The 24,361-nt window shown below is 38.8% G+C and overlaps 2 protein-coding genes across 2 annotated transcripts; both read right to left on the bottom strand.

Moving 5' to 3' along the window:
- Positions 1–12,165: 12,165 nt before the first annotated feature.
- On the bottom strand, positions 12,166–18,843 carry tap2a (transporter associated with antigen processing, subunit type a). Its single transcript, XM_031295551.2, has 11 exons — positions 18,303–18,843; positions 17,701–17,815; positions 17,471–17,601; positions 17,059–17,264; positions 16,500–16,697; positions 16,255–16,383; positions 15,771–15,959; positions 15,371–15,544; positions 14,494–14,653; positions 14,107–14,243; positions 12,166–13,195 (listed from the first exon to the last, which is right to left on the bottom strand). The coding sequence occupies exons 1-11, from the start codon at positions 18,814–18,816 to the stop codon at positions 12,989–12,991; spliced, it is 2,160 nt and encodes a 719-aa protein (XP_031151411.1). The 5' UTR covers positions 18,817–18,843; the 3' UTR covers positions 12,166–12,988.
- Positions 18,844–19,214: 371 nt separating this feature from the next.
- Positions 19,215–23,842, bottom strand: psmb9a (proteasome 20S subunit beta 9a). The gene is made up of 6 exons (XM_031295558.2): positions 23,541–23,842; positions 23,273–23,340; positions 22,799–22,930; positions 21,024–21,153; positions 20,399–20,540; positions 19,215–20,240 (listed from the first exon to the last, which is right to left on the bottom strand). The coding sequence occupies exons 1-6, from the start codon at positions 23,589–23,591 to the stop codon at positions 20,113–20,115; spliced, it is 651 nt and encodes a 216-aa protein (XP_031151418.1). The 5' UTR covers positions 23,592–23,842; the 3' UTR covers positions 19,215–20,112.
- Positions 23,843–24,361: the final 519 nt, after the last annotated feature.

The following is a 24,361-nucleotide window of genomic DNA, read 5'->3' as shown; positions in this document are numbered from 1 at the left end:
TCACTTACTGTATAAAGCAATAGACACAAAAAGCATCCGGTCACGCACCTCCAGGCTCAGGGACAACTTCATATGGCCATAAAACTTCTGAACTCTTGAGCTCCATATTTCTTCTCATTATGCATATAGACTACATATAGCCTAGCCTACTACATTCATGTTTACATTTAGCTTACTCATTTACAATTACTGTCTTCTCCAAATTTATATTTCCTTATTTCACATTTTATTATGTTAGGCTATATATTTTATCCTCATATCTTAACTTGCACTTTTAATGTCTTATGTCTTAGATTCTGTGACTTCTACCTGTGATTTTCTTTTTATACAAACTTAATTATTGTTGGATATGTATGGCATAGCCTATATTTCACACAGCAATAAACAGCTGTTGTGTAGTAATTTTAAGGTAACATGATGCACCGTAGAAATTTCAAGTTTCAAGTTATATATTGTCAAATACAACTATTTCGTTCGTTGCCAATGAAAATCTAAGTTTCAGGCTTCCTATGGGAAAATGTAAAGTATTTCTAATATATGAATTTAATTATAACTGAATAGGATTGAATGTATAGTTACATATATATTTGTCTTAAAGGACATTAAGATATAAATATGTTTTTTTCTAATTTTTGATTCTCTATTTCTATTATGATGTTCTAAAAAAGATAGAAGTAGGCCTATGATTACCATGAACCAAAAGTTTAGGCGAGCCAAACATTGCTGATCTGAAACTAGATTAAATGCACAATAAGTTGTGTTAGCGGTATGTTGCTATATTTTGTAGGGCGCCAGGCTCCGGCCTATCTACCAACAGCCATGTTGGAAGGGTACTGGAAGAAGGGAGGGGTTGGTGGATTACATCAGAATCAGCCTACTCTGACTCATCATGCTCTCTCTCTCTCTCTCTCCCTCCCTGTGTGTGTCTCTCTCTCAGGTTTTTTTCAGGCTTGGCTGCATCAACCTGTCACATGATGACAATCAGTCCAGAAATGGTTACCAAGGAAGCTCTCTCCCTCACAACGCCTCGATCCTCCTGAATAATAGGTTACCAGAGTTTTACAAATCTACTGTAGTCTACTGGTTCAGCATTGACAGCCAAACTCCAGGATCACAGATTGCTTTTATGATGTTTTCATAAGCCTGGTGTGTGTGACAAAAATAAATATATTCTGTGTGTCACATTGTATACTTCCTCTTACTATGGTGGGCAAGTCTTCCTTAGCAACAACAGTCCCTTTGACAACTGATGCAAGCATGCAGTTTTCAAATACAGAAGAGCACTGTGCATCATTCCTATTCAGTATGTGCTGCCGTCTCTTGAACAGCACATTTTCTCTGTAAAATTGTCAATTGCAAGAATGCAGACTTTCATGTCACCCACACAGATGCACACCCACACACTCACTATCAACAGTGCTATACTCACATTATTGCAGTTCATGAAATTGTTTTGTACATTGAATCACAGTATTTGGCACCAGCATGTTGATCTTTCCAATCCCAGCTATTTCATTTACATCCATTTTTGTTTTCTTCGCAAAGCCTGTATTCAAAAACACATCTGTATTGTTCTTCATTATGTTGTGCAAAAATCTATACTTTCTCTTTTTCCACTTTGCGTTTATAATAATATTGAGTCAGAAAAACACATTTCCATTTTCCCATTTTATTATGAAAGTCTCCTTTTCCTCTAAAACAGCAGCTATATTTATTTTTGTGACTTATCTAATCTTCCAAAGAACATTACAGCATAGTGACTGCATTTGTAGTAAAAGCGGCCCTGTATACTTGGTACCATATAGTATTATAAGAGACATGCAGTAGCCCAAAATTCTGCACCATGTACATTCTCTGCACCCCTCCCCGTATCCATGGGTATTCATTCCAGGGCCCTTCTCACATGAGGGCCCTGTATACTCTGTCCTATATTTCCCCCCAGTCCAACACCCCTGAGTATTATGTAGTATTTAAAAAAATATCAAAGGTCACATTACTTGATACCTCATTATAATGTGACTACACAGATAAAATAATGCCAACAGGGCACCTCTCCCATATGTGTTTGTGTTTTAAGAAAAGGTTTGGTAACAAATAAATTGCTTGCTAAAGTGGACATTGCCTGATGCTGTTTGCATTTGCAGAACAGTGGTAATATCCTGTTTTGGGCTATAAATAAGAGATGGGCAATGTGCCATAAATTAGTAGAAAAGCACAGTTAAAGTTGTCTTTTGTTAATGTTACTGTTAGACACAATGTATCTTACTATAAAAGGCATTTGAAGTTTGAAGTTTGATCCTGTTTCTCTGCTCCCTTTTCTCTGCTTAATGTGATTTAGAAATTATGCTTCTTATCAGGCAATATGAGATAGATAGAGATGAAGAGTGGAGATCTATTTTGAAAACCAAAGCTCATGGGCAGCATGGTTCCAAGTAGGTAACTATCTCAGTCTAGGAAAACAGCCGCTGCTTAATTATGCAGTCATGCAAAATGAGTTGTAAATGTGTGAATCTGAGTAGGAACACTTCATTATACTCTCAAAAAAGGGATCAGAACTAGGAGGTGAGGGATTTCCATGTCAATGGAGGTGGGCCTTCTCCTCCAGAAGGTTAACTTGGTGGAGAGAGCAGATCTATAAAATAAAAAGGTTATCAATGCTGTTGCCAGTGAATTAAGTATGCACAATGTATTTATAATGTGATTGCATTTAGACAGCAACTGTGCACCACACAAACCAGCTACAGGACATGAAATGCTTAATACTGGTACAGATAAAAACAACAAAGATGATCAGTGGCATGAAATAAGATTATGATTAACATGTTTCCTAATTCCCATATGTGTAATCTCTTTTGGAACATATGTCTCTGAGCCCTTGTAGTTTTGTTAGAAGGGTGTCTAATGTTGTTTCAAGTTTTTGGTCAAAATATTGAGCATATGAAGTTTTTATGCCAATAATATCCACAATGGCATCAAAAAAAAAGAAAGTGGAAAAAATAAAAGGTAAGAAAAAAAGGAGAGACGCAAGGAAGTGCAAGACAGCGAAAAGAGAGAGAGAGAGAGAGAGAGAGAGAGAGAGAGAGAGAGAAAACTGTTCATGCAAAACAGCTGGGCTCAGCTGGGCTCCTCCTGTTTATCTCTTTCTGCAGGACAATGTGCAAAACATCAAGGAGGAAACCATTCAAAGTCTGTAACTGGTTGAAAGTCTATATACAGACTGGTTAATTTGTTTTTGTTTGAAAGATACAAGAGCAAAGGTGAGATGATACGGAAGGAGTGACTGCTCTTTGCAAACAGAATAGTTATTTTGAACAGAATAGTTTCACATTTTTCAACAGATCTGAGTCATTTTGTGAATTAATTCATGTTTTTCATTCATTCATTATTCATTCATTATGAAATGATTTACACTCAGATTAACAAGAAAATTTACAAATGCCTAGAGTCAGATCTTGGGAGAACAAATATAGACAAAACAGTGCACACTGCACACATCTTAGAAGAGCAGCAGACCCCCCCCCACACACACACACACACACACACACACACACACCTTTTAGTTAATGAACCATATATTAGGATGCTTGCATTGAAATCTTATGTACTATATATACATATTTGTGTTCATATACGTGTGTATGTATGTGTATATGTAAGTAACAGATAAAAGTCACACAGTGCTTCACAATGACATGTTGGCAGAGAACATTATACATAATAATACACAATTAAAATTCGGGTCAGCCAAACGCCTGTCTAAAATGTTAGGTCTTAATCTGATGGATAAAAAGATACAGAAGCCTCAAGAGTTCAATCACCCCAGGTCTTAAACCAGGTGCGTGGAAAAGAAAGTAATATATTCATATGAATATGTAGCAAAGTTTTTTTTCTTAAAATGTAATCATAACAAATATCTTGTACAACTGTTCAGGAGTATATTTTATATTTTAACAGTAGTGTTTTAAGCTGATTTGAGGTTGTATTTATGTACTGTCACTAACTAGTCAATGTTAGTATAGAGGAAGTAGCCTAATTCCCTGTATATGATGCAGCAGTCTTTTTTAGGATGAAAATCCTTAAAATAAAATATGAACCAGGTGCACCAACCTGCTGTTGATTAGAACAGGATTTAGCCGACGGTGTAAAATACTGCTTCCGAGAAAAAAGATTATCTGAACCTTCTACTGGAATTAAGATAGCTTTTAATTAAGGATGATCTTGTTATTGGGGATAAGTCCTAGCTAGTAATACTGTAGCATGAGGTAAGAACAGCTGCCCAGATGGTATAGATTATACTGACCGCCAAAAATGGTTCTATAAGAATACTTATTGTATTATAATATTGTAATTTTCAGCAGAAAAGTGTAAGATCAAAATTCAGTAAGTTACCAGGCTCGATTACTATTTTAATGTGCCATCTATTGGCCACTCCAGGCTAACTGCCCTTAAGGTTATTGAAATATGTTGTGTTATGTCTCCATCTGGTGGCCACTGAGTGGAACTTCAACCAATCTTTTTGTATTTTTCACAGTAAATTATATATGTAGATTGTTAAAGTTTTTAGTTGAAGTGAAAAATGTTATGAAATGTTGCATGCAATTAATAAATTATATAAACGTAATTTAGACTGCATCAGTGCTGTTAGTGTAGGGCTTTGTAATCAAAGCAACTGAATGAATACTAAAAGTGGCCTATAATAGTTTAGTCCTCTTTTTAAACTAAGTTTCATTAGTTCAACATGTTATTATTTCTCACCATGTGGCCGTTACAGAACTAATAAAAACATGACTTATTATTATTGCAGATTAGATTTTACAACATTATTTTACAACTTACTTATGTGTTTTTAGTACAAAATTACACTTACTTTTTACACTGATTTTATCAATCAATCAATCAATCAATCAATCAATCATCAATCAATCATTCCTGGTATAGTCCTCTACAGGTGATGTGTACAGGTCGTGTTACGTCTTTGTTTGGGGGATGATTTGGTCCAATGAGTTCACAGCAGCTTTATCTCACTTACCAGTCTGTGGTTTCTTGTGGCGTCTACCCACACCATCGGGTACTCTATATTACCCTTCTGTTAAATAACAGAATGTAAATCACAAGTTATTAAATACATACACACAAACATGTACATACTGTAAAGTCAAATGAATTGAAATTACATTAAAAGTCTGCAAAGAGCTATATACTTACATTCAATAAAAACACATTCTGTGCAGCCAATCTCTGTTCATATCCACAGAACCTTATTTTATATTCTAGGGGAGATCCCAAAGTTTCCAAAGTCAATCTGTCAAACCAAACAAAGATTTGGGGAATGTGTATTAAATGATGCAGAAGACAATTCGAATATTTATAAAATAAATGGACAAAGTGACGCCGTTGTTTTCAACGGAGACCAGTGAAGTATATTAGAAGCACTTTTCCGGTGAGGGCGCAAGCTCCAACTGAGCTTGCCGAGGTAGATGTGACCTGAGCAACCTGTTTGAAAGTTGTAAGTCTTCTGGTAGCTGTGCCAAGAGAAATCTCAATCATTCCCAATCTTGCAGAGACAGAGAGCGTAGGTATATGTAAGAAGATAACATAGACACAGACTAATTATTGTTAACTAAAATGCTAGTTAACATTAGTAATTAAACTTAAACAGCTAATGTAAGTCGAAACTGCCTGCGAGTTTCTCCTGTACTATACGGTAATTCCTCTACTATGTGACAGTAAGCCGCATGGTTATGACACAATCGTTAGCCTATTTTTACAAAAACGTCTGCTACGGAGCCATAACGTGAGATACAAGGTAATGGAGCCTTTTATACATTGTCATGTTTCTTTAGAAATAAACAATGGACAAATAAAGTCTTTAAACGCTTCAGATGTAAAGTTATTCGCTGTCAAAATGATTTCAAAATGAATGGCAGTCAATAAAATGCTAACGTCGGGTGAGTGCTAGGTAGCATCAAAATGGCGCCATAGGAGGTACGCTTTGTGGAAGCTGGCTTACCCCCTTGAATGGAGCACCCACAAAGACATGGATTTTAAAGTGGCTATATGTAACTTTCCGTTTGTGTTGATTCTAGCGGCCGCTTTGGACAAAAGTGGTAGTGTTTTTACCACACCTGCTGTCGTAAAGGTCTTTTCTTTACGGTACTGTATTGCCCGCTGTATTGCTTAGTTAGTGTTACCGGGAGGTCTTATAGTTATGATGAATATTTTGCTCAGACAGAAAATCATTCATTTACAATGAGAGAATACGTTACAGATGCATCGTTGCATTTCAAGTGTTGCATATGGTAACTTAGTGTACTTTGGATGTATCGTAAACTAAACCGGTAGGCCTATCACTCACTGTGTCACAAGCCAAAGCATTAAGAGATTGTTGTAACTTATATAGCGCATTTCATGAAACCTAAGGCCGCTTTACAGAAGTACAGGGGGACAAGGGAAAAGAAAATAGTAGGCCAACACAAACAGTGACTAAAAGGAATAAACATCCACGCTAAATGGAAGGGGGACGTAATTTAAACGTAGGCTACAATATGTAACTTTCTGCCACTAGGGGTCTCTCAATCAAAACAATGGATGGTAAGCACAGACTTTTGAGGACGTTGGTAAGTTGCGTGGAATTTGTATTACATAAAATTGACATAATTTAGACATCTGATGCATCATTTTATGCATGTGCAATGTGGACTGCATTTATATAGCTGTAGACTACTTTAGGCCTACTCAAAGTGCTTTCCTGTTCTCACACACACACACACACACACGCACACACACACACACACACACACACACACACTGACACACAGACACACACTCACAAACATAGGGGGGTGGCCTCTAGCTTACCCAGGAAGAGCGTGCGCCCCATGAAGGCTGAGTCCTTTGCAGCGGCCCCGGTTCAAATCCGACCTGCTTGCTGCTTGTCATCCCCTCTCTTTCTCTCCCCCTTTCCTGTCTATCCACTATCAACTAAAGCGAAAAGCCCCAAAATATAATCTTAAAAAATAAATAAAATAAAAACTCACAAACATAGGACCTGCTTTCCGTTGCAAAAATGGGTTTGCAATGGACGGTATTTCTGTAGGTAGGCCTACAGAGAGGTTTATATTTTGATTGTTCTAATACCACTGATTCAATCAAGGGTATAACTTTAGTTTGAAAAGTGGGGGGAGGACACAAAACGGGTCTGGGCCGGGATCCTCTGACAAAAATGTTTTCAATGTGAATCCCATTTCCTGCATTTCTACATACATTTAGGGACTATTGTGATACAAAATCCAGGAAATAATTCAGTTGATCATCAATCAATGATAAATTATTCCAGAAAGAATAGCACTTCACTATTTATAAGAAAAAAATATGTCCTTTACTTTCTTTATTGTTTAAAATAGGGGATAAAAAGGAATTTGAAAGTGTGTGTGTCTGTGTGTGTGTGTGTGTGTGTGGGGGGGGGGGGGGGTTCAATAATGTATTCAATAAATACATTTAATCAATTTCTTATGTTATCCCACTTGGGGGCACTCGAGATCTTTTATTAATTTCTTTTGCAAAAGAGCCAGATCACCAGACAGAGGAGTTCCAGGAAATCACATGATTGTCTGGTTGCATGGTGAAAGTGCCTGAGATAAGCACTGGGGGTGCTGTTGCTCTTACTACTGCTGTTCATCACAACTCTGTTTGTAGTAAATTATGTCACCCTCCCACCATATTGCTCCTGACACACTGACTGACTGTCCCGGTATAAGCGTAAACCTCTGAATCACCGTTAAAATTTTAATTTATTCATAACACAGTGTGGTGGTGAGAGAGACTGTCTTGTAGCTGAAATTCATACCATTCCCTCAAGCTGACAGTTTTCTGTCCCTGTGGAAGAGTCTAAGGCAAGGCAAGGCAAGGCAGCTTTATTTGCATAGCACATTTCAGCAACAGGGCAATTCAAAGTGCTTTACATAAAACATTAAAGAGCAGTTAAAAACGATTAAAAAATTAAAATCAGATAAAATACGAGAATAAAAAGAACAAGGTAATACCGTCTCTGTATTTTAAACCTTCTGCTAAAATATACAGATCTTATACAGTATGTCTGGTGACCCGTACGAGCTAAAATAAACAACAATAGTGAGTCTTTAACCAGAGGAATTGATCTCTTTATCAACATTCATGTGGCTCTTCACTGTCACCTACAGTATCTGTTACAAGCTGAAGCTTGTGGTTTCCCATGTTGGCACACATCACAAGATCTCCCACAACACAAAACCTACACTGTTCAAAGAACTGAAAATACTGCTACATAACACTGATAACCCTAACCCATAACCACTTCACAACCCATGGTGGTTTATGTGTCAGGGATGCTTTTTATTATTATTAGTGTTTTGTTGCTGTCACTAGATGGCAGTCAAGATCAATGGTTCCACCTTTTGCTGCCTTCTGAGAATCCCCTAACTTTTACCAATCTACCAAACAGACCATTTCCAAGAAATCACATGGCTGTTGGTGAAAGTGCCGACTACAACCACTGGAGCGCTGTTACTCTGCTTTAAAGGCTTGATCACAGCTCAGGGTTGACATGTTTTTTTATTAGCCGACAGAAGATCAGTTTCTGTTTGCCCATATTTGTTCTCCGAAGTCTAAAACTGACACCAGATCAGTGTTTTAGTATTACCTTCGTTCATAAGGTGGGACTTCCCTCAACTGATCATGTGATCATGTGTTTGATTGAATGCTTTGTCTTTATCATTAACTGAGGAAACCGCAGTAATTTGTGCTGCAATAAATGTTGCAACTGCCACACTCCCCAGGGGAAGTTAGGGGATTTACAAAAAGAAAGTTGGGGTTTACCTGACTGTAAAGCAATACAAAAGATATCCCTGCTCAGTTTAAAATGGCTGCATACTGTTGATGTATAGTTATTTTGACCTCAAACTAAACAGTATATCCAGAATATTATCATATAATTTATCTGATTGGCTTTATTCTCCTAGATTAATAATTGCACATGAGGTTTTGAGACTTTATCTAGCAATATGGGTCCCCTGTCTATTTTATTCTATAAGCTATTTAAACTCATCTGTCAAACATCTGTCAAACTAAATGAGATGAAGTGTGGAGAAGAAGCTACATCAGTGTCATTTCTGTTGTGCTTTATGCTGCATCAGTTCCTTCATTACTTTTGATTTAAGGAGGAGAAGTGAAGCAAGTATTATGTTACAGTGAAGCTAATCTCTCAAGTGACTCTTTCTCTTATACCAACCAAAGTGTTTCAGGGGCAGAAAATACAATACTAAATATACAATAGGTTTAAAATGAAAAGTTGTTTATGCTGCTTTATACTTCTACTCCACTACATTTCTGAGATAAATATTACACTTTTTACTACATTACAGCTACAGATATGGTTACTAGTTATTTAACAGATACACATATTTTACATAAAAAACAAATAATCAGTTCATAAATTACAATAAATGGTTAAAGATTAGACTAGTGATTTCCAACCATGGGCGATTTTAGACCCTTTTTAGGGGGGCTCAAGCACCCCTAAAGCCTGGTTCACACGGCAGGATAATTAGGCCGATTTTAGCCCCGATTCACCCCTTCCGACAATCTTAAGGATGCTCCGATTATCGTAAAATAATCTGATCAGATATTCCTGCCGTGTGTGGTGTGTTAAGACTGCTCTCTGCTCGGAAGGACGTCGGGACCGCTCCGATCTCAAATCGGGGATATCCAACATGTTGGATTGTTTTGGCCCGATTTCTCCTCGTGTGTGGTGTCCCCCGGGGACAAACGAGCACGCAGCCTGTGGACTGTGGCGTGTAGCCAATCAGAAAGCGAGGTGACGAGGCGGCGAGGAAAGCACCGGGAAACAAAATCAAAAGAGCCGGCAGCATGGCGCACCAGAAAGTCCGGTGGACGTCGGAGATAAGTATAGCAAGTATAGTCCATGCTCGCGTTGTTTCCACTTCTTTGACCATCGCCTTTTCTTTTGATAACGTTTTTTTTTTTTTCGGTTAAAAACAAACTACAAACTATCGCCACTGCATCCTCTTCATCCGCCATGATTGTTTACTCTGAAGTCACGTTTGATCTCGAGGGATTTTGCGAGATTTCCCGTCTGACCTGGGAATGCTCGGGAGTCAAATCGGTTCGTGTGTGATGTGTTAATTTTGCCGTGTGCTGCTCACCACACACTGTACGACCAAAACTGTTAGACCTGTGATTTTTTATCGCCGTGTGTGGGGTCTCTCAGGATTGGAAAATCGGCCGACAATTTTAAAATCGTCCCGTGTGAACCAGGCTTTAATTTCATCTCAGCCCCCCTAAAAATTATAATAATAAACAACACTTTTGCAAGGCACTGTATCTGTGTCACATTCTCATTAGGGGTTGAGCCCCCCTAAAGGTCTGATCCTAGAATTGCCTCTGTTTCCAACCTTTTTGCTTGTGACCCCTTGGAGTATTTCCACACTGTTGTATCAGTATTATTGCTTAAGTAAAGGATCTGAATACTTCTCCCACCACTGAATATTTGCAGGATAAAAACCTGATCTAAAATATTCTACAGGGCCTGTTGGAAGGAAAATATATCCTGTAAAAAGGGCACAAGTTTGATTAACACAAACATCATTAAATCTTTATCAACAGCCACTTGTTCTGTTAAAGTATCCTCAGTGAAGACTACCAAACCAAAACCAAACTACAAACTGTTGCTCTGCTCTGATGGGGTCATCAGTCAAATACCTAAATGGTAACGAAGTCATTACAGAGGAACATGTATATACGGCCCAGTTTTTGCCATACATCAGGCTGTGTGGCAGGTGTTTTGTATCATATCAACTATATCACTGTGACGACTGCTGAAAATAATCACCAGAACGCTGCAGAAAGGTAGAGAGGTAAAACCAGAATGCTTTCAGTCACAAGACCTTGGGCTTTGCCGTGGTTTGGCTGAGTCAGGCTGCCTCTGATTACACAATACAGTGAAGAAAGAAAGTGAAAGAAAGATAGAAGCGACTTTCCAGCTTGGCAGATATGGTGCTGAACTGGTTAGGCAAAAGCTTCTCACCACATACACACATCCAAAGACACACACACACACACACACACACACATAAAGGTATAGCTGCACACTGAGGTTTGAGGATGACGAGTCGTTTCTATTACACCACAGAGATACAGCAACAGTCATTTGAATGATCTTTTATTTGCTTTATCACCTTACATTTTCTAACTTTCTATGCACGCTGTCAGCCATTTTGTGTTCAGGTTTTTAAAGGTCTCACCCTAAGATGGCGGCAACTGTTGGCATATGCCTTTGAAATCTGCCGTTGGCACACAACTGCTGATAGAAAGCAAGCTAACAAGTTTCCTGATGAGTCACCGTGCCGGATTCTATCTCCAAACTGTCCGTTTTTTTAAGAACAATGATGAATAGATTTGTTTTAGTTTTTTCAGCTGGACCACCACAAATTTGTATTAATTCATCCAGGTGATTTTTAAAAGTACCAACAGTAAACATTTTACCCATAGAGAAGCATGTACTCCTTCATTAAATGTTAAAACATGAAAATAAGTTCATCTAAAGTTAGGAGACAGGCCATGCAAGCAAAGTATAGGGACAAACATTTCTTGAAATGTAAATGTTTTAAATGTATTGATAAATAATACAGCTGTTTTAGTGTAACATACTAATGCCAAAGTGTCCTGCTGTTTGGGTCTACTTTTCATGTCTCCATATTTACAACTCTAACTAACTCATCTGTGTCACGTGACTTCAGTCACCATTTTGTGGCAGCACAGGCATCTTGACAAAATCGTGACATGCTGTGTTCTCGATAGAGGGGGTTGGTGTTCTGACATAATGCCGCATATCACTTCACTGTACCTTTGGTGTTTATGACACATATCACCAGGCAACTTTCCATAAAGCCTCACTGACAGAAAGAAAACATATTGGTAGTCAGGGACTTTCCAGGGAGGCTCAAACAATAAAAACCAACCCCCACCATAGGAAGCTTTGATGCACTGCATCAACGTGCAGTCAAGTGGCTTAACCAGAATATAATAGACACAACAGACACTGATATGTGATTAGAAAAACTCAAAGGCCTCTCACGTCTAACCAGTTTAACACATTTGCAATTTAACATGGAGTAGTTTAATTTGAGTCATTTTTAAGTGATGTCTTTGCATCCCACAGTACTGTATGAATCTCACCGAGCCAACTGGGCCTGTATATAAAACTCACACACTCTGAATTCTCACAGTGGAAATAAAAGCTAAACTACATGCAAATTCTTGCATACAACATAAAATATTGCTCTTTAATTGCATTTTAATTTGTCCTATGAATGTGTTTGGTGAAAAGACTTAATAAATATGTGGCACAAGGCTTGAAAAACATAATCAAGCAGGGATCAACTGAGGTCATCGACTATGATCTACAATGTCAGATGCTGTTGATCAATCTTTTATTTGGGAAATACACATGAGGCAACCTTTGGCCCCTCTGATCATCAATGAAGGTTTACGGCGTCAACTGTGTGCTGTCAAACTTTTATTCATCTTTACCAAAAACAAGGACATGAAATGGAATATATATATATATATATATAGTGGACATATATCCATCATCATGTCAGTTGTACATTTAATTTAATTTTGTTAATTTACAATATCTAATGTAATTCCAACCATCAGCTAAATAAATAAGAACAGAAGTATACTTCTAAACTTAAGAAGGTACTTTTTAGCACATGTCACAGAATACATACATTTCTGGAAATAAACAAACATTCATCCATATTCTTTCATTTTCAATATACCTATTTATAAAAAAAAAAATATTTACATAAACTCCAGCTCCCATTTTTATCAGGTTAGCTGGTCCTGCTGTCCAACACGTGCAGCACAGCAGAACATTTCTCTCACAGAAAACATCGCGCTGCAGCATCAGCTCACTGACAGCAGCGTGTCACTGTGGTGAGTTTCCCTCGGTGAAGAGCTGCTCTCTCAGTTTGTAGTAGCTCCCCTTCCTGTCCATCAGCTCCTGGTGAGTCCCTCGCTCCTCAACTCTGCCGTCACCGATCACAACGATCTGATCTGCCCTCTCGATGGTCTTCAGCTTGTGAGCGATCACCAGCAGGGTCTGGTTGGGACAACTAGCCAGGGCCTGCTGAATCTGTGCAGAGTCAAATTTATAGAAATATTTATTATTTCAGAAGAATCATTAAGATTTAATTTCGATAGGCTACATAAAGGGATATATAAAAGAAGAAAAGAGTAAACAAGGAGTTACATAATTTCTCCAGACCTACATATGTAGCTTTGCACTTCAGTAGCTCGTTCAGAAACATATAAATACTATAGTGCTCGTTTGAAGGACTAAAATTGCAAAAATAAGGGACGCAATACATTTACTGAGAATGAATACGACTGTCAGTACACTAGTCTTGCATGCATGCAAGACTAGTGACCAAGAAGTCAACAAATTATGTTACTTATCAGATGGATTATATCACATTTCTTCAAGATTGGTCATAAAATACTGTATATAGTTTGCTGTTCGACTTAAGCAGTGAAAGACAATTGGCCTGCACAATTCCTCTGTAACTATCCCACATGTAGGCCTAATTCGGCAATATCAATGTTGACATGTAGCATAAATGCTTTGGAGCTAGGTGGACACACTTTTAAAGGAAGCACAGCACATTAATCTTTTCTGAAGCAAGTTGTGTTCCTTCTCGAGCTTTGAGCTCTAAGCAATAAAAACATGGTAATTTAATTTGTGTTCACCAGGTCTTGATTATCCTCCTGGAAACTCTAAGGAAAGCATGTACTTTATATTGCTTGGTTTTATGAGGGCAATTCTCAATTCTTGATTAACTGAGCAATGAATGATGTGTGAGCACATGTCTACACGTGTGCAGCACATCCTTTATTTATTAAATACTAACAACTATTTTTGAGGCCACAGGTGAACACCTGCAGACAACCATTCAGAATGTATTCCCCTCTGGTGATAAAGAGTCTTCGGGTCATCATCCACATTTAACTCACTATTCCACTGTGTTAAAAGTTGTGACTAATTACCTTGTTTTCACTCTCTGAGTCCAGAGAGCTGGTTATTTCATCCAGAATGAGGACCTGTGGCTGTCTGACCAGAGCTCGAGCAATGGCGATCCTCTGCTTCTCGCTCTCGGATAACTGGCCGCCACGCTCACCCACCTCTGAGAAATGGATATTATAAAATCATAAAAGATTGGTGTTCAAGGTATGATGCAGAAAGATACGAGGAATTCAAAACTCAAGTACTAGAGGTATGATGAGACCCCAAGTCCTATATTTAGCCTTTATTATGCACAAATTGAATCTACATAAATGTTTCAGATAACTAAATAAAAAGTAAAACATCTTGCAAAGCAGGTTTCTATACAGGCATTCAGACATGTAAAACAGCACAAAGGGTTAAAACTTTACCTGTATCGTAGCCTTTTTCCAGCTGCTTAATAAAGTCATGGGCGTTGGCTTTGCGTGCCGCTTCCTGGATCTCATCCAATGAGCATTCATCAAGCCCGTAGGCGATGTTGTCTCTGATGGAGCCGGAGAAGAGCACAGGGCCCTGGCTCACCACTGCAATCTGTTAAACACACTCTCATCAGCGTGACTGAATGAATGACTCATGTTATACATAGAAAAGCAAAATTCACACTCAAATCTTCGGACACATTTAGATATATAATGAATATAATACAACTACTACTATAGCTTGATGGTCTTAATTAAATAATATTATTATCTCACTTATTAGCTCCCAAAGAAAAGCCATGAACATAATGCATTTTTCTACTGTGTATACCCCACACTGTAAGAAAAACATCCATAGAAAAACCGATAATTTCCTGGCAAAAAATTACCAATACCTTTTCTGTTAAGTTTACAGACACTCCTGTTAATCCAAAAAACTTCTGTAAAACAGTATATGCTCTGTACCTTTAACGGACATTTCTGTTAAAAAATCTAAATATGGTAAAACACCTGTGAAAAATCATTACAGAAAATTCCTTCATATTAACACAGTATATTAGCCCGGATTCCTATGGATTTTCTAACAGTGTAAGTTCTTCCAGTAAGTCTGGGCCATCATCGCCATCAGGTCCATTACTCAGTAAGTAATGATCGTTAAACTACATTCTGGTCTAAATTGTCTAAAATTGTTATCTATGCTGCTTTCAACATAGATTTCTCCCCGTAGGACTGTTTGACTATTTGAAAAACAATTTAAACACAGATAACAGACGAGAGCGGAAGAAGAGAGTGGTGTGCATCATCCGAAAAAGCAGTAACAATTAATTACCTTCTTGTGGAGGAAACGGTGGTCATAACATTTCAGTGGTTCATTGTCCAATAGGATTTCTCCACTCTGCTGCTCATAGAATCGCTCAAGCAGACTCGCACAGGTGCTTTTTCCTTTTCCAGATGGACCCACCAGTGCCGTCATCTGACCTGACTTCAGCTCCAAAGAAAAGTCCTGAAACAAGAAGATAACAATGAACACAGATAATTTTGTGTCTGTAGTTTACTATACATATATAGTTCATAGGTAGCTGTAAATACTTGGGAGGGAAAATCTGTTAAATAATGCCATTTTGTTTGTCACTTTCTATAGTTTCCAATATTCTTTTCAAACTTTGTTTCATGAAATGTCCAAATTCAAACAGAGAATTACTCTTGTCTACCTGCCGGTCAGACCTCACCTGCAGCACTGTTTTGTTTGGGGACGCAGGATAGGCAAAATTGAGATGGCGGAAGCTGACGTGTCCCGTCAGCTGATCAGGTTTGAGTGTTCCCTCCGTGCTGACCTGAGGTTTTCGGTCCAAGTACTCAAACACTTTCCCAGCAGCCCCTACCGAGTTCAGCATGTCGCCAAAGATGTAGGCGATTGTCTGGAAGATGGCAGTCATAAAACTGATTACTTAATTTATAGAGTCAGAGTTGCAGTATGGTAAATGGAAATATTTTTGCAAGCACTCATGTGTTTAGAAAAGTGTAGGACAGGCACGGTATGCCTGTTTGCTTAAAAGCTATGAGCCAATAGGATATCCTTCCTGAGAACATGAAAGCTCCATACATTACTCTTCTTTTGAAAGCAATCTCAAAGGATTTTTTTCTTCTTTCTATTATCTTTTAACAATGAGTAAAGTGTATGTGTGTGCTTATTAAAACCCAGCAGTTGCATACCCTGATGTTGTCTCCGAGGTCTGATTGGTAGAGGATGAAGGAAACCAGGTTGCCAGTTGTCATCTGTCCACTCCGGATGAACAGCCTGCCGTAGTATAACATAAATACCTGCATGCCCAACCCTGTCATCTATAGACACACATGCACACACCGGGGAACAACAACTGTTAAATGGGATTATAAACAATGATATGATTTACACTAGGCTCCATGAATTAGCAAAAACAAAATTACAAACTTCTCACCCTTCGTGTGAGTAGGTAAACAGCCCTGACAGTGTCCCGACGGGTCTTGATATTGTGTGTGTCCATCAAGCGGTCATCATAGCGACGGGCCTCATGTTTTTCTGTGTTAAAGCTCCGGACCACATGAATACCAGACAATACCTCATTTGCGACTTCATTAGCCAGGGCCATTGAGTCCTGCACTGCCAGGGTTAGCCGCTGAGGAAGGAATAAAAAGGACAATTCTTTTATTTTTCTATCTTACTACCTCAGCTAATTTTTCATATAAGTAAGGGCAAACCCGAGCCCTGTACATTGGGGGCAGGAAAAAAAAAACATTTTAATCTGATTAAAGGTCTAAAAAAACTATTGGCATTAGAGTCACAGAAGATAGGCACAACAATTGTTTAAATATTAGTTTTCTCTTTCTGAGCGCCATTTGACTTTTGAAAAACATAAGGATCTATATGCAAAATCACTTTAAATGAAGGATTGTTTAATCAGTTAAATGCCAAAAAATAGTTTCTTTGTAATGGATAACATATATATTGTATATAATAATATATAATCTGCCTTTTACCTGGTAGTGTGTGTCATAGATGTTCTGAATGAGGCCAGTGATAGGCGTCTCCATTAATACGAGGAATGTGAGCTTCCATGAAAGATTCATCATCAGGGAGATCATGCCCAGTGTCTTGATGAATGTCCTCAGCAGCACATTGACGTTCAGAGCCACTGTTCTTCCCATCAAGGTGGTGTCTTTAGACAACCTGGAAGTAATTTCACCTACACAAAAAAAATGAATATGTGTCCAGTATGTTTTGTCCTGTTACATCCTCGTATGTCCTGCTATAATCTGTCTTTTTTTAGTTTATCTTGTCTTGTCTTGTTCTGTATTGTTGTTTAGTTTGATCTACAGTATACTGTCCAATCTGACCTTCCTTGTCATTATGAATACAGTGTATTTGCATGTTATATAATAAGAGTCTTACCTGTCTTTGTGGTCTCAAAGAATCCAATTTCCTGTTTGGTCAAAGCCCCAAACAGCTTGACTTTCACTCTGCATGTGTAGCCACTGATGGCACAAAGTAGGAGACCCCCTCTGCAGCCTGCACTCACAGAGCTGATAAATCAATCAAAGAGAGAGTCAGTTAGATAGTACCTGTCGGCCACAGACACATGCTGGAGGATGAATGTGAAGGTAAAAAACATTACCCCATACCTTCCCAGAGAGTACAGGCCCATGAAGAGGAGCGCAGATATGAATTCATTTGGTTGGTACTGACTGCTGAGGATGTCAATGACTCTCCCAGTGTAGAAAGGGATGAACATTTGACCTGAGAAGAGACACACAGGTACATAATCAGATACACACAGAGAGATGAAAATACATCAGCCATATGGTTGTCATCATTGTGATGATAGATAGATCTTTATTGTCTTTGTGCTCATGTAGAGTACAATGACAATCTGTTTAGCAGCTCTTCAGCAGTGTGCATAAAAAAATAATAAATAGAACAAAGTTAAGTAAACAGAACAAAGACAAATAGAGATATGAATAAAAGCAAAATATGTACATGTTTCTTAAATAGCAAAACACAAGTAAAGCAACTATTTTAAGGATGGAGTTTGTATTCCAATATTGAGACTCAAATGTAAAAAGAAAAATGCAAATAATGAACTTGACAGTGCTTTCAATTGTGTTGTTGATAATTTACCATAATGAATCTTCCATTTCCTTAACATCTATTTACTATTGAATTCATCATCATCATCATCATCATGATCATCATCATCATCATCATCATCCTCTGCTGTACTTACACAAAACAGCCAGCGTGAGGAACAGAAGCCCTCCAAGCAGCAGCAGATAGTCGGGTTTGTACAGGTAGAGGACCCTCATAAACAGCACTCTGGCTTTCTGCTTCTTCTCTTTACCGGCGGCCGCATCGTCGGTGTCCGGGAAGATGATTTCCCAAAACAATGCACCGGCCAGCGACGCTCCGGTACACATGAGCCAGCAGCGCATATCCGCCAACATGCCACATTGTGTCTCCTCATGGTAGAGAGCTTTGGCTCCGGTCTCAAACACCGCGGGCAGCAGACTGTGCGCCGTTATAACACGAACCAGCAACGGGCTGAGGTCTCCGAGGATGAGCAGAGTTACAGCAGTGAGTGCCAAACACCGGAGAGCCGCAGAAACCCAGAGACGCGCAAGATGTCCAAACACGCTGTGCGTCACTACACATCCCGATGCGTAAAACAAGGAAAGGTCGACGCAAAATGCTAAAATTAAAGCAACTGTTCTGCGGGTTACTGAAGTTGTATTGCCTGCCATTTCCCAGCAACACTCGTCCTCGTGTGACCTGCTCTGTCGCCGCGAGACCAGTGTTGTAGTTTTCATCCACTTTCAGTTTCATTTTCCGGCAAAACCAGGGGTTTCCCTGAACCGCACAGAACTAAACTTTGAATTAGGACAATTCAGGAGTCCTAAACTGAGTGGTTACACATGTGAATCCCTTAGTTTAAGAATTATTTGTAACGTCATCATCTTGTTCTTCCTCCTAACTAACCACCTGGATGAAAACTGCTGTTATAACATCAAGTGTCAGCATTCTCATAAAAAACAGCGTAGTTCATTGTAAAGTGAGAAACCAAAAAGTGAATCTTTCAACACATGGCCTTTAATTATTTTTGACATTAAATCATGTTTTGATATGCTAGTGTCCATTCATACAAAATGTATGTCAATTTAATCATGCTTTTACTTATGTTCAGGCAAATCCTGCAGGTGACAAACCATCAATAAGCATCTTAATCCTAAAACACTCTTGTCGTGCAGAAAAAAGGGTGACATAATCTTCTGGTTGTGCAACAAATTTGACTTTCACTTTTTGCTGATATGTTGCCAGACTGAATACCTGACAGACAACAGCTGCTGTTAGAGAAAGTGTGGGAGTGTTCTGTGGGACTAGTGAGGATAAAGGAACGGCAGGGATTCTCATAGACTGTTAATATACAGTCTATGGGGGTTCTTCAGGTTTTGTGAAAGGAAGGTGCATTTACTTTCATTTACTTTGCCACTCAGGACCATTAAAACACAAACTGGAGCCGTATGGACTGAAAAATGAGTCTTGCAACAAGTTTAAGAGAAGGAAATGACCTGATGGCTAGAGACCATTCGACAGACACAGGGGCAATTTCCATGTCTACCTCTGTATAGCTGTCCTGAACTTGGTGAAGGGACAGAGCTAACAAAATGTTTTCTGTCATCCCTCTGGTGAGATAACCTTCTTCTTTGTTATATTTCAAAGTCCCTAATGATGAGCCACAAACGTAATCAGCTTTATCTGATGATCTGAGGGTGTGAGCAGCTTTTAAATTACAGTATACACACACCAAGGCTACCTAATGTTACACTTGAAATAGCTTTGGGAATCATAGAACAATGCATTTTCGTAAATAGAATTATTAGTCAAAGTATTCTTAATTTTTAGGTTATAAGCTGTATTAGTTGACAGCTGAACCAAAAAGCGTGTGCAATAATGACTATTGGGAGCAAAACAAATATCTAATTGTAACCTGCACAACAGTGGCTTAGCAAAATAGGGATGAAAAAAAAACTACATGTGTATCACTGATCAAAGAAGGTTGGTAAGTCATTCCCTAGAATGACTTTCTCCTCTGTGCCGTGTTCATCAATGGAGACAATATAGGCCACGCCGCCACTGGAGCCATCACGGTTCATTGCCAAAGAGAGAGCTACAAGAGAGAGAAAGACAATAAGAGAAGGGGTGAGAAAGGTGAGGAAAGTTCTAATAGGAAAAAATACTTTATATAACATACAATTATAGAATAGTTAGCTCTATTCAGCAGCTAGTACGAGATACACAATATATCTGACAAAAAAAAACACTTACTGTTGACAACAAACTGCTGGCACTCCTCCTTGTTCATGCCCTTTCGATATTCAGCATCAACAAACCCATAAACATATGAGCTGCCAGAGCCCCCGACTGCAAAAGGTTGTCTTGTCAGGAGACCATTCAGGGTTGCAAACACCTGGGAGAGGTCAAAGGGTACGGGGACAGATCAGACAGACAGACCATAATGTCATTCATTCTGTATGAACACCAATAACATCAAGTGTGTTTGTTAGATAAGATCTTTTATTCAAAGCCTCCAGCAGCAACAAGACCACGTCTACAATCTTTTATCAACATCAAGGTCACTTTAGCAGAAGTTAAAGACATTCATTTTGACATTATAAACTTTATCTTTCTAATAATCTTTCAGATGACATAAACCAAAAAAAAGAGACGTTCAAGATGCCAGCAGTGTCATCTTTAATCTGATTAGGAGCAGTTGTTCTCAAAACATCACCTAGGTGTACCCTACACCCTACAGTGTGCAAGCTATTTGTTTATTTCATGATCTTCTCACTTTTGGCTCAGCACCAGCCCTTTTTGGTTTGGGTGCTCATGCATACTCCTACTTGTAACATTATTTTTAATCCAGTCTGCAGCCAACAGCATGTCTACTGACCTGTCCTTTATTTTTCCTGTCCCAGCCGGCCACGATGAGATGTGCCGACAGCTCCTCCTTGTACTTGTACGAGATGTTCCTCACTAGAGTGGCAGCTGAGCGAACCTGGGGATCCTCGTCTATCTCAAGACTGACAGAGGAAAACAGAAAAGACTAGACTTACTACTTAGTGTTTGTATGCCTCTGCCAACCAATTACGTTGCCGTTACATTCATGTCTGCCCAGACTCATAATATATGAAGTGAAAACTTTGAAGGAATACAAAAAAAAAAAAAGTGTATTTTTTGGCTAAACGTGGATGCTGCACACACATCTTCAACCTGGCAACCTCTATACAATCACCACAGTTTCAAGGTGGGCACGAAAGATTTAATTCAGTATCATATATCATGGCCAGAACATAATTTTTGCATTATGATGTCACATGTTGACCTTTGACCTTTTGTATATGAAATGTCATCACTTAATCATTTTACCCTATTAGACATTTTGTGTTAAAGCAGCCATATTATGCTCATTTTCAGGTTCATAATTGTATTTTAAGGTTGTACCAGAATAGTTTTACATGGTTTAATTTTCAAAAAACACCATATTTTTATTGTACTGCACCGCTCTCTCTCACTGCTGCAGATCCTCTTTTCAGCTGGTCTCTGTTTTAGCTACAGAGTGAGACCTCTTTTCTTGTTCTTCTTCTGTACTATCTTTGATTGCACTCGCACCATGCCCAGTAGCTCAGATAGATCATGGTAGATTATGTCAGCTAGCTAGCTCCATAGACAGTAAAAGACAGGCTGTTTCTACAACTTCGGTCAGTTACAAGTCAGGATTAGCTGGGAGACTTCTAAATGAGGGCACACATGTAAGTAGTTCTTTTGTAGATTATGGTGAACTTGTGTGTGTTGTAGCAGTGCTTTGCTATTGAGAATGAGGTAGCATGCTAGCGTTAGCATGCTAGCGTTAGCATTAGCGTTAGCATGCTAACGCTAAAAGCTAATGGTTGCGGTTAGCCTGCTCGTTTCGGCTTGTGACGTCACAAGCCGTGCCGATTTTGAACAGCTCACCCAGAGACTGAAGGCAGGACACATTCAGAAACTGTATCTCACTCTAAACAGCATGGATGGATTTTTTTCAAAGTTTGTATGTGTGTGGAAGCACCAGAGACACAAAATAACACCCCAAATCCCAGAAAAAGTGATTTTTTCATAATATGGGCACTTTAAGAATTGTCATAATAAGTGTAGGAAATCTTGAGTTATGGGCAAAAACACATTTTGTGAGGTGACAGTGACCTTGATCTCCGACCAACAAAATCTAATCAGTTCATCCATGATTTCAGGTGGACGTTTGTGCCAAATTTGAAGAATTTCTCTCCAGGGGTTCCTGAGATATTGCGTTTACAAGAATGGGACGGCGGATGGACAACTGAGAATATAATGCCTCCGGCCACGGAGGCATATTTTAACAGTAACAGGATACAGTGTCTCCCATAAAAAGAGAGAGAAAAACACCTTGTGCATTGTAGTTTCACTTGCACAGGCTTATATAATACTGATAACTTTACATTTAAGATGCCAGTAGCTGAAACTTGTTGATGAATGTTAAACTTTTAAAGTCAAAACATTTCACTCAGTGGAGTTTTTATATTATATTCAGAATTTCTCAGGAACCATCTTTACACCATTAAGGGACACTATTAGCTGAGCAATTATATGAATGCATAAACTGTAAAATAGTCCTTGCTCACTGTATGGGCTCTTCTTTGAGTGTGTATTTACCTGTGGACGTCGAGCTGGTAGTTGACCATCTCAGCGATGGTCTGAGCGTCTGCTGCAGAGCCCGACAGAGCACAGTAGATCTTGTCATGGAGGGGAGACAGCTTGTTCATCACCCTGTTCACCACTGAGGACCTGGATGGAGGAATGGAGAGGGAGAGCGAGTGTGATTGTGGGTTTTTCATTCTTTATATATCTTAGTGTATTTACATCTTAGCACATTCATTTTTAGTTTATTTATATATTATCACTATTTATGCTTATTTCTCTACCCTTCTGCACTTCTGTGCAATGACAATAAAGTAAGAAAATGTATCTAATCTAATCCAAAAAAGCAAGATATTCTGCATGTAAGGAAAGCTATAGAGGTGGGAGGATATCGGGGTCATTATGCATGAGAAGCTAAATAATCCCTGGTGTCAACTATGCAGATAGAGACACTGCAGAGCATGAATACACACGCACGCACAAACTTACCCTGCAGACACTCGAGAATCAGACCCCAGCACGACCCCTCCATCAAACTCTATGGCAATGATGGTCGTCTACGGACACAGATAAAAACAATTACTATTTATAATTCATTCCACGCACACACGCATACACAGACACACACTTCCACACTCACACACATACATACACACACACCTGTCAATTCCGTATTTAACTTAGCCCAATCCACAGGTTTTCAGAACTGTGCACATACAGACCACCAACTGTCTCAAACATTTCAAATTGTACTTACTCCGGTTTTCACCTCCTCAGACAACCACTCGGGCCCCGTTTCTTTCAACATGCTGATGCTCTGCTGAGACTCCGGTAACAACAATGGCCGTTTCTGTCTGCCAGGGACGGAAACCGAAAGGTTCAGTCGAGCCGAGCAGTACTGGTTTTATTTTATAAAGTTTTCTCGTTGTCGAAACCCTTCTTTAAAAATCTAAAACTGTTTCGACGACTTTGGTCAGACATCAGACGGACTCCATGTTTTCCTGAATTAAATCGAAATTGAAAGTTACATTGTCCCTCCTCTTCAACCAGCTCTTCACCAGTAGGCTATTTCAAACGTTTCACTGAAAAGTGCGCACATTTCAAAATCAGTCTATAGCCTTGTCAGGCTAGATTGTCCACTCTGTGGTGGCATAACTGTTTAATTGCGTGGACCACAAAGTCATTCAATTGTCCCGACACTAAATAGACTGCATACAGCATGCACTATTACATTTTAAAACCCTTCAAGAATGATGGGGCAAATACAGTAATTTACAGAACACATCACAAATCCATGAAAAGCCTTTATTTTGAAGCAAAGAGGTCAAATAAAAAAAGAGAGAGGAAGAAAGATGAGGTTTTGGAATTTTTAATTTTTATTTCACATATTGTCACACATTCAAAAAAACCCACACAAAACGTAATTTGGACCCAGAACAAAGCAGAGATAATCTTATAATGGAAATATTTATCTATTAAGAGCTGTAATAGTAGTTTTGTAGTTTGGTATAGATTTTGTATAACCTAGTCTGCATCTAAGATGCAAACGTTTTTACACAACTATTTCCACATTCACAA

This window comes from Sander lucioperca, chromosome 14 (genome assembly GCF_008315115.2).
Source record: "Sander lucioperca isolate FBNREF2018 chromosome 14, SLUC_FBN_1.2, whole genome shotgun sequence".
Lineage (NCBI taxonomy): Eukaryota > Metazoa > Chordata > Actinopteri > Perciformes > Percidae > Sander > Sander lucioperca.
Note: the sequence above shows the minus strand (reverse complement) of the source record. Positions and strands in the feature narration are given on the sequence as shown.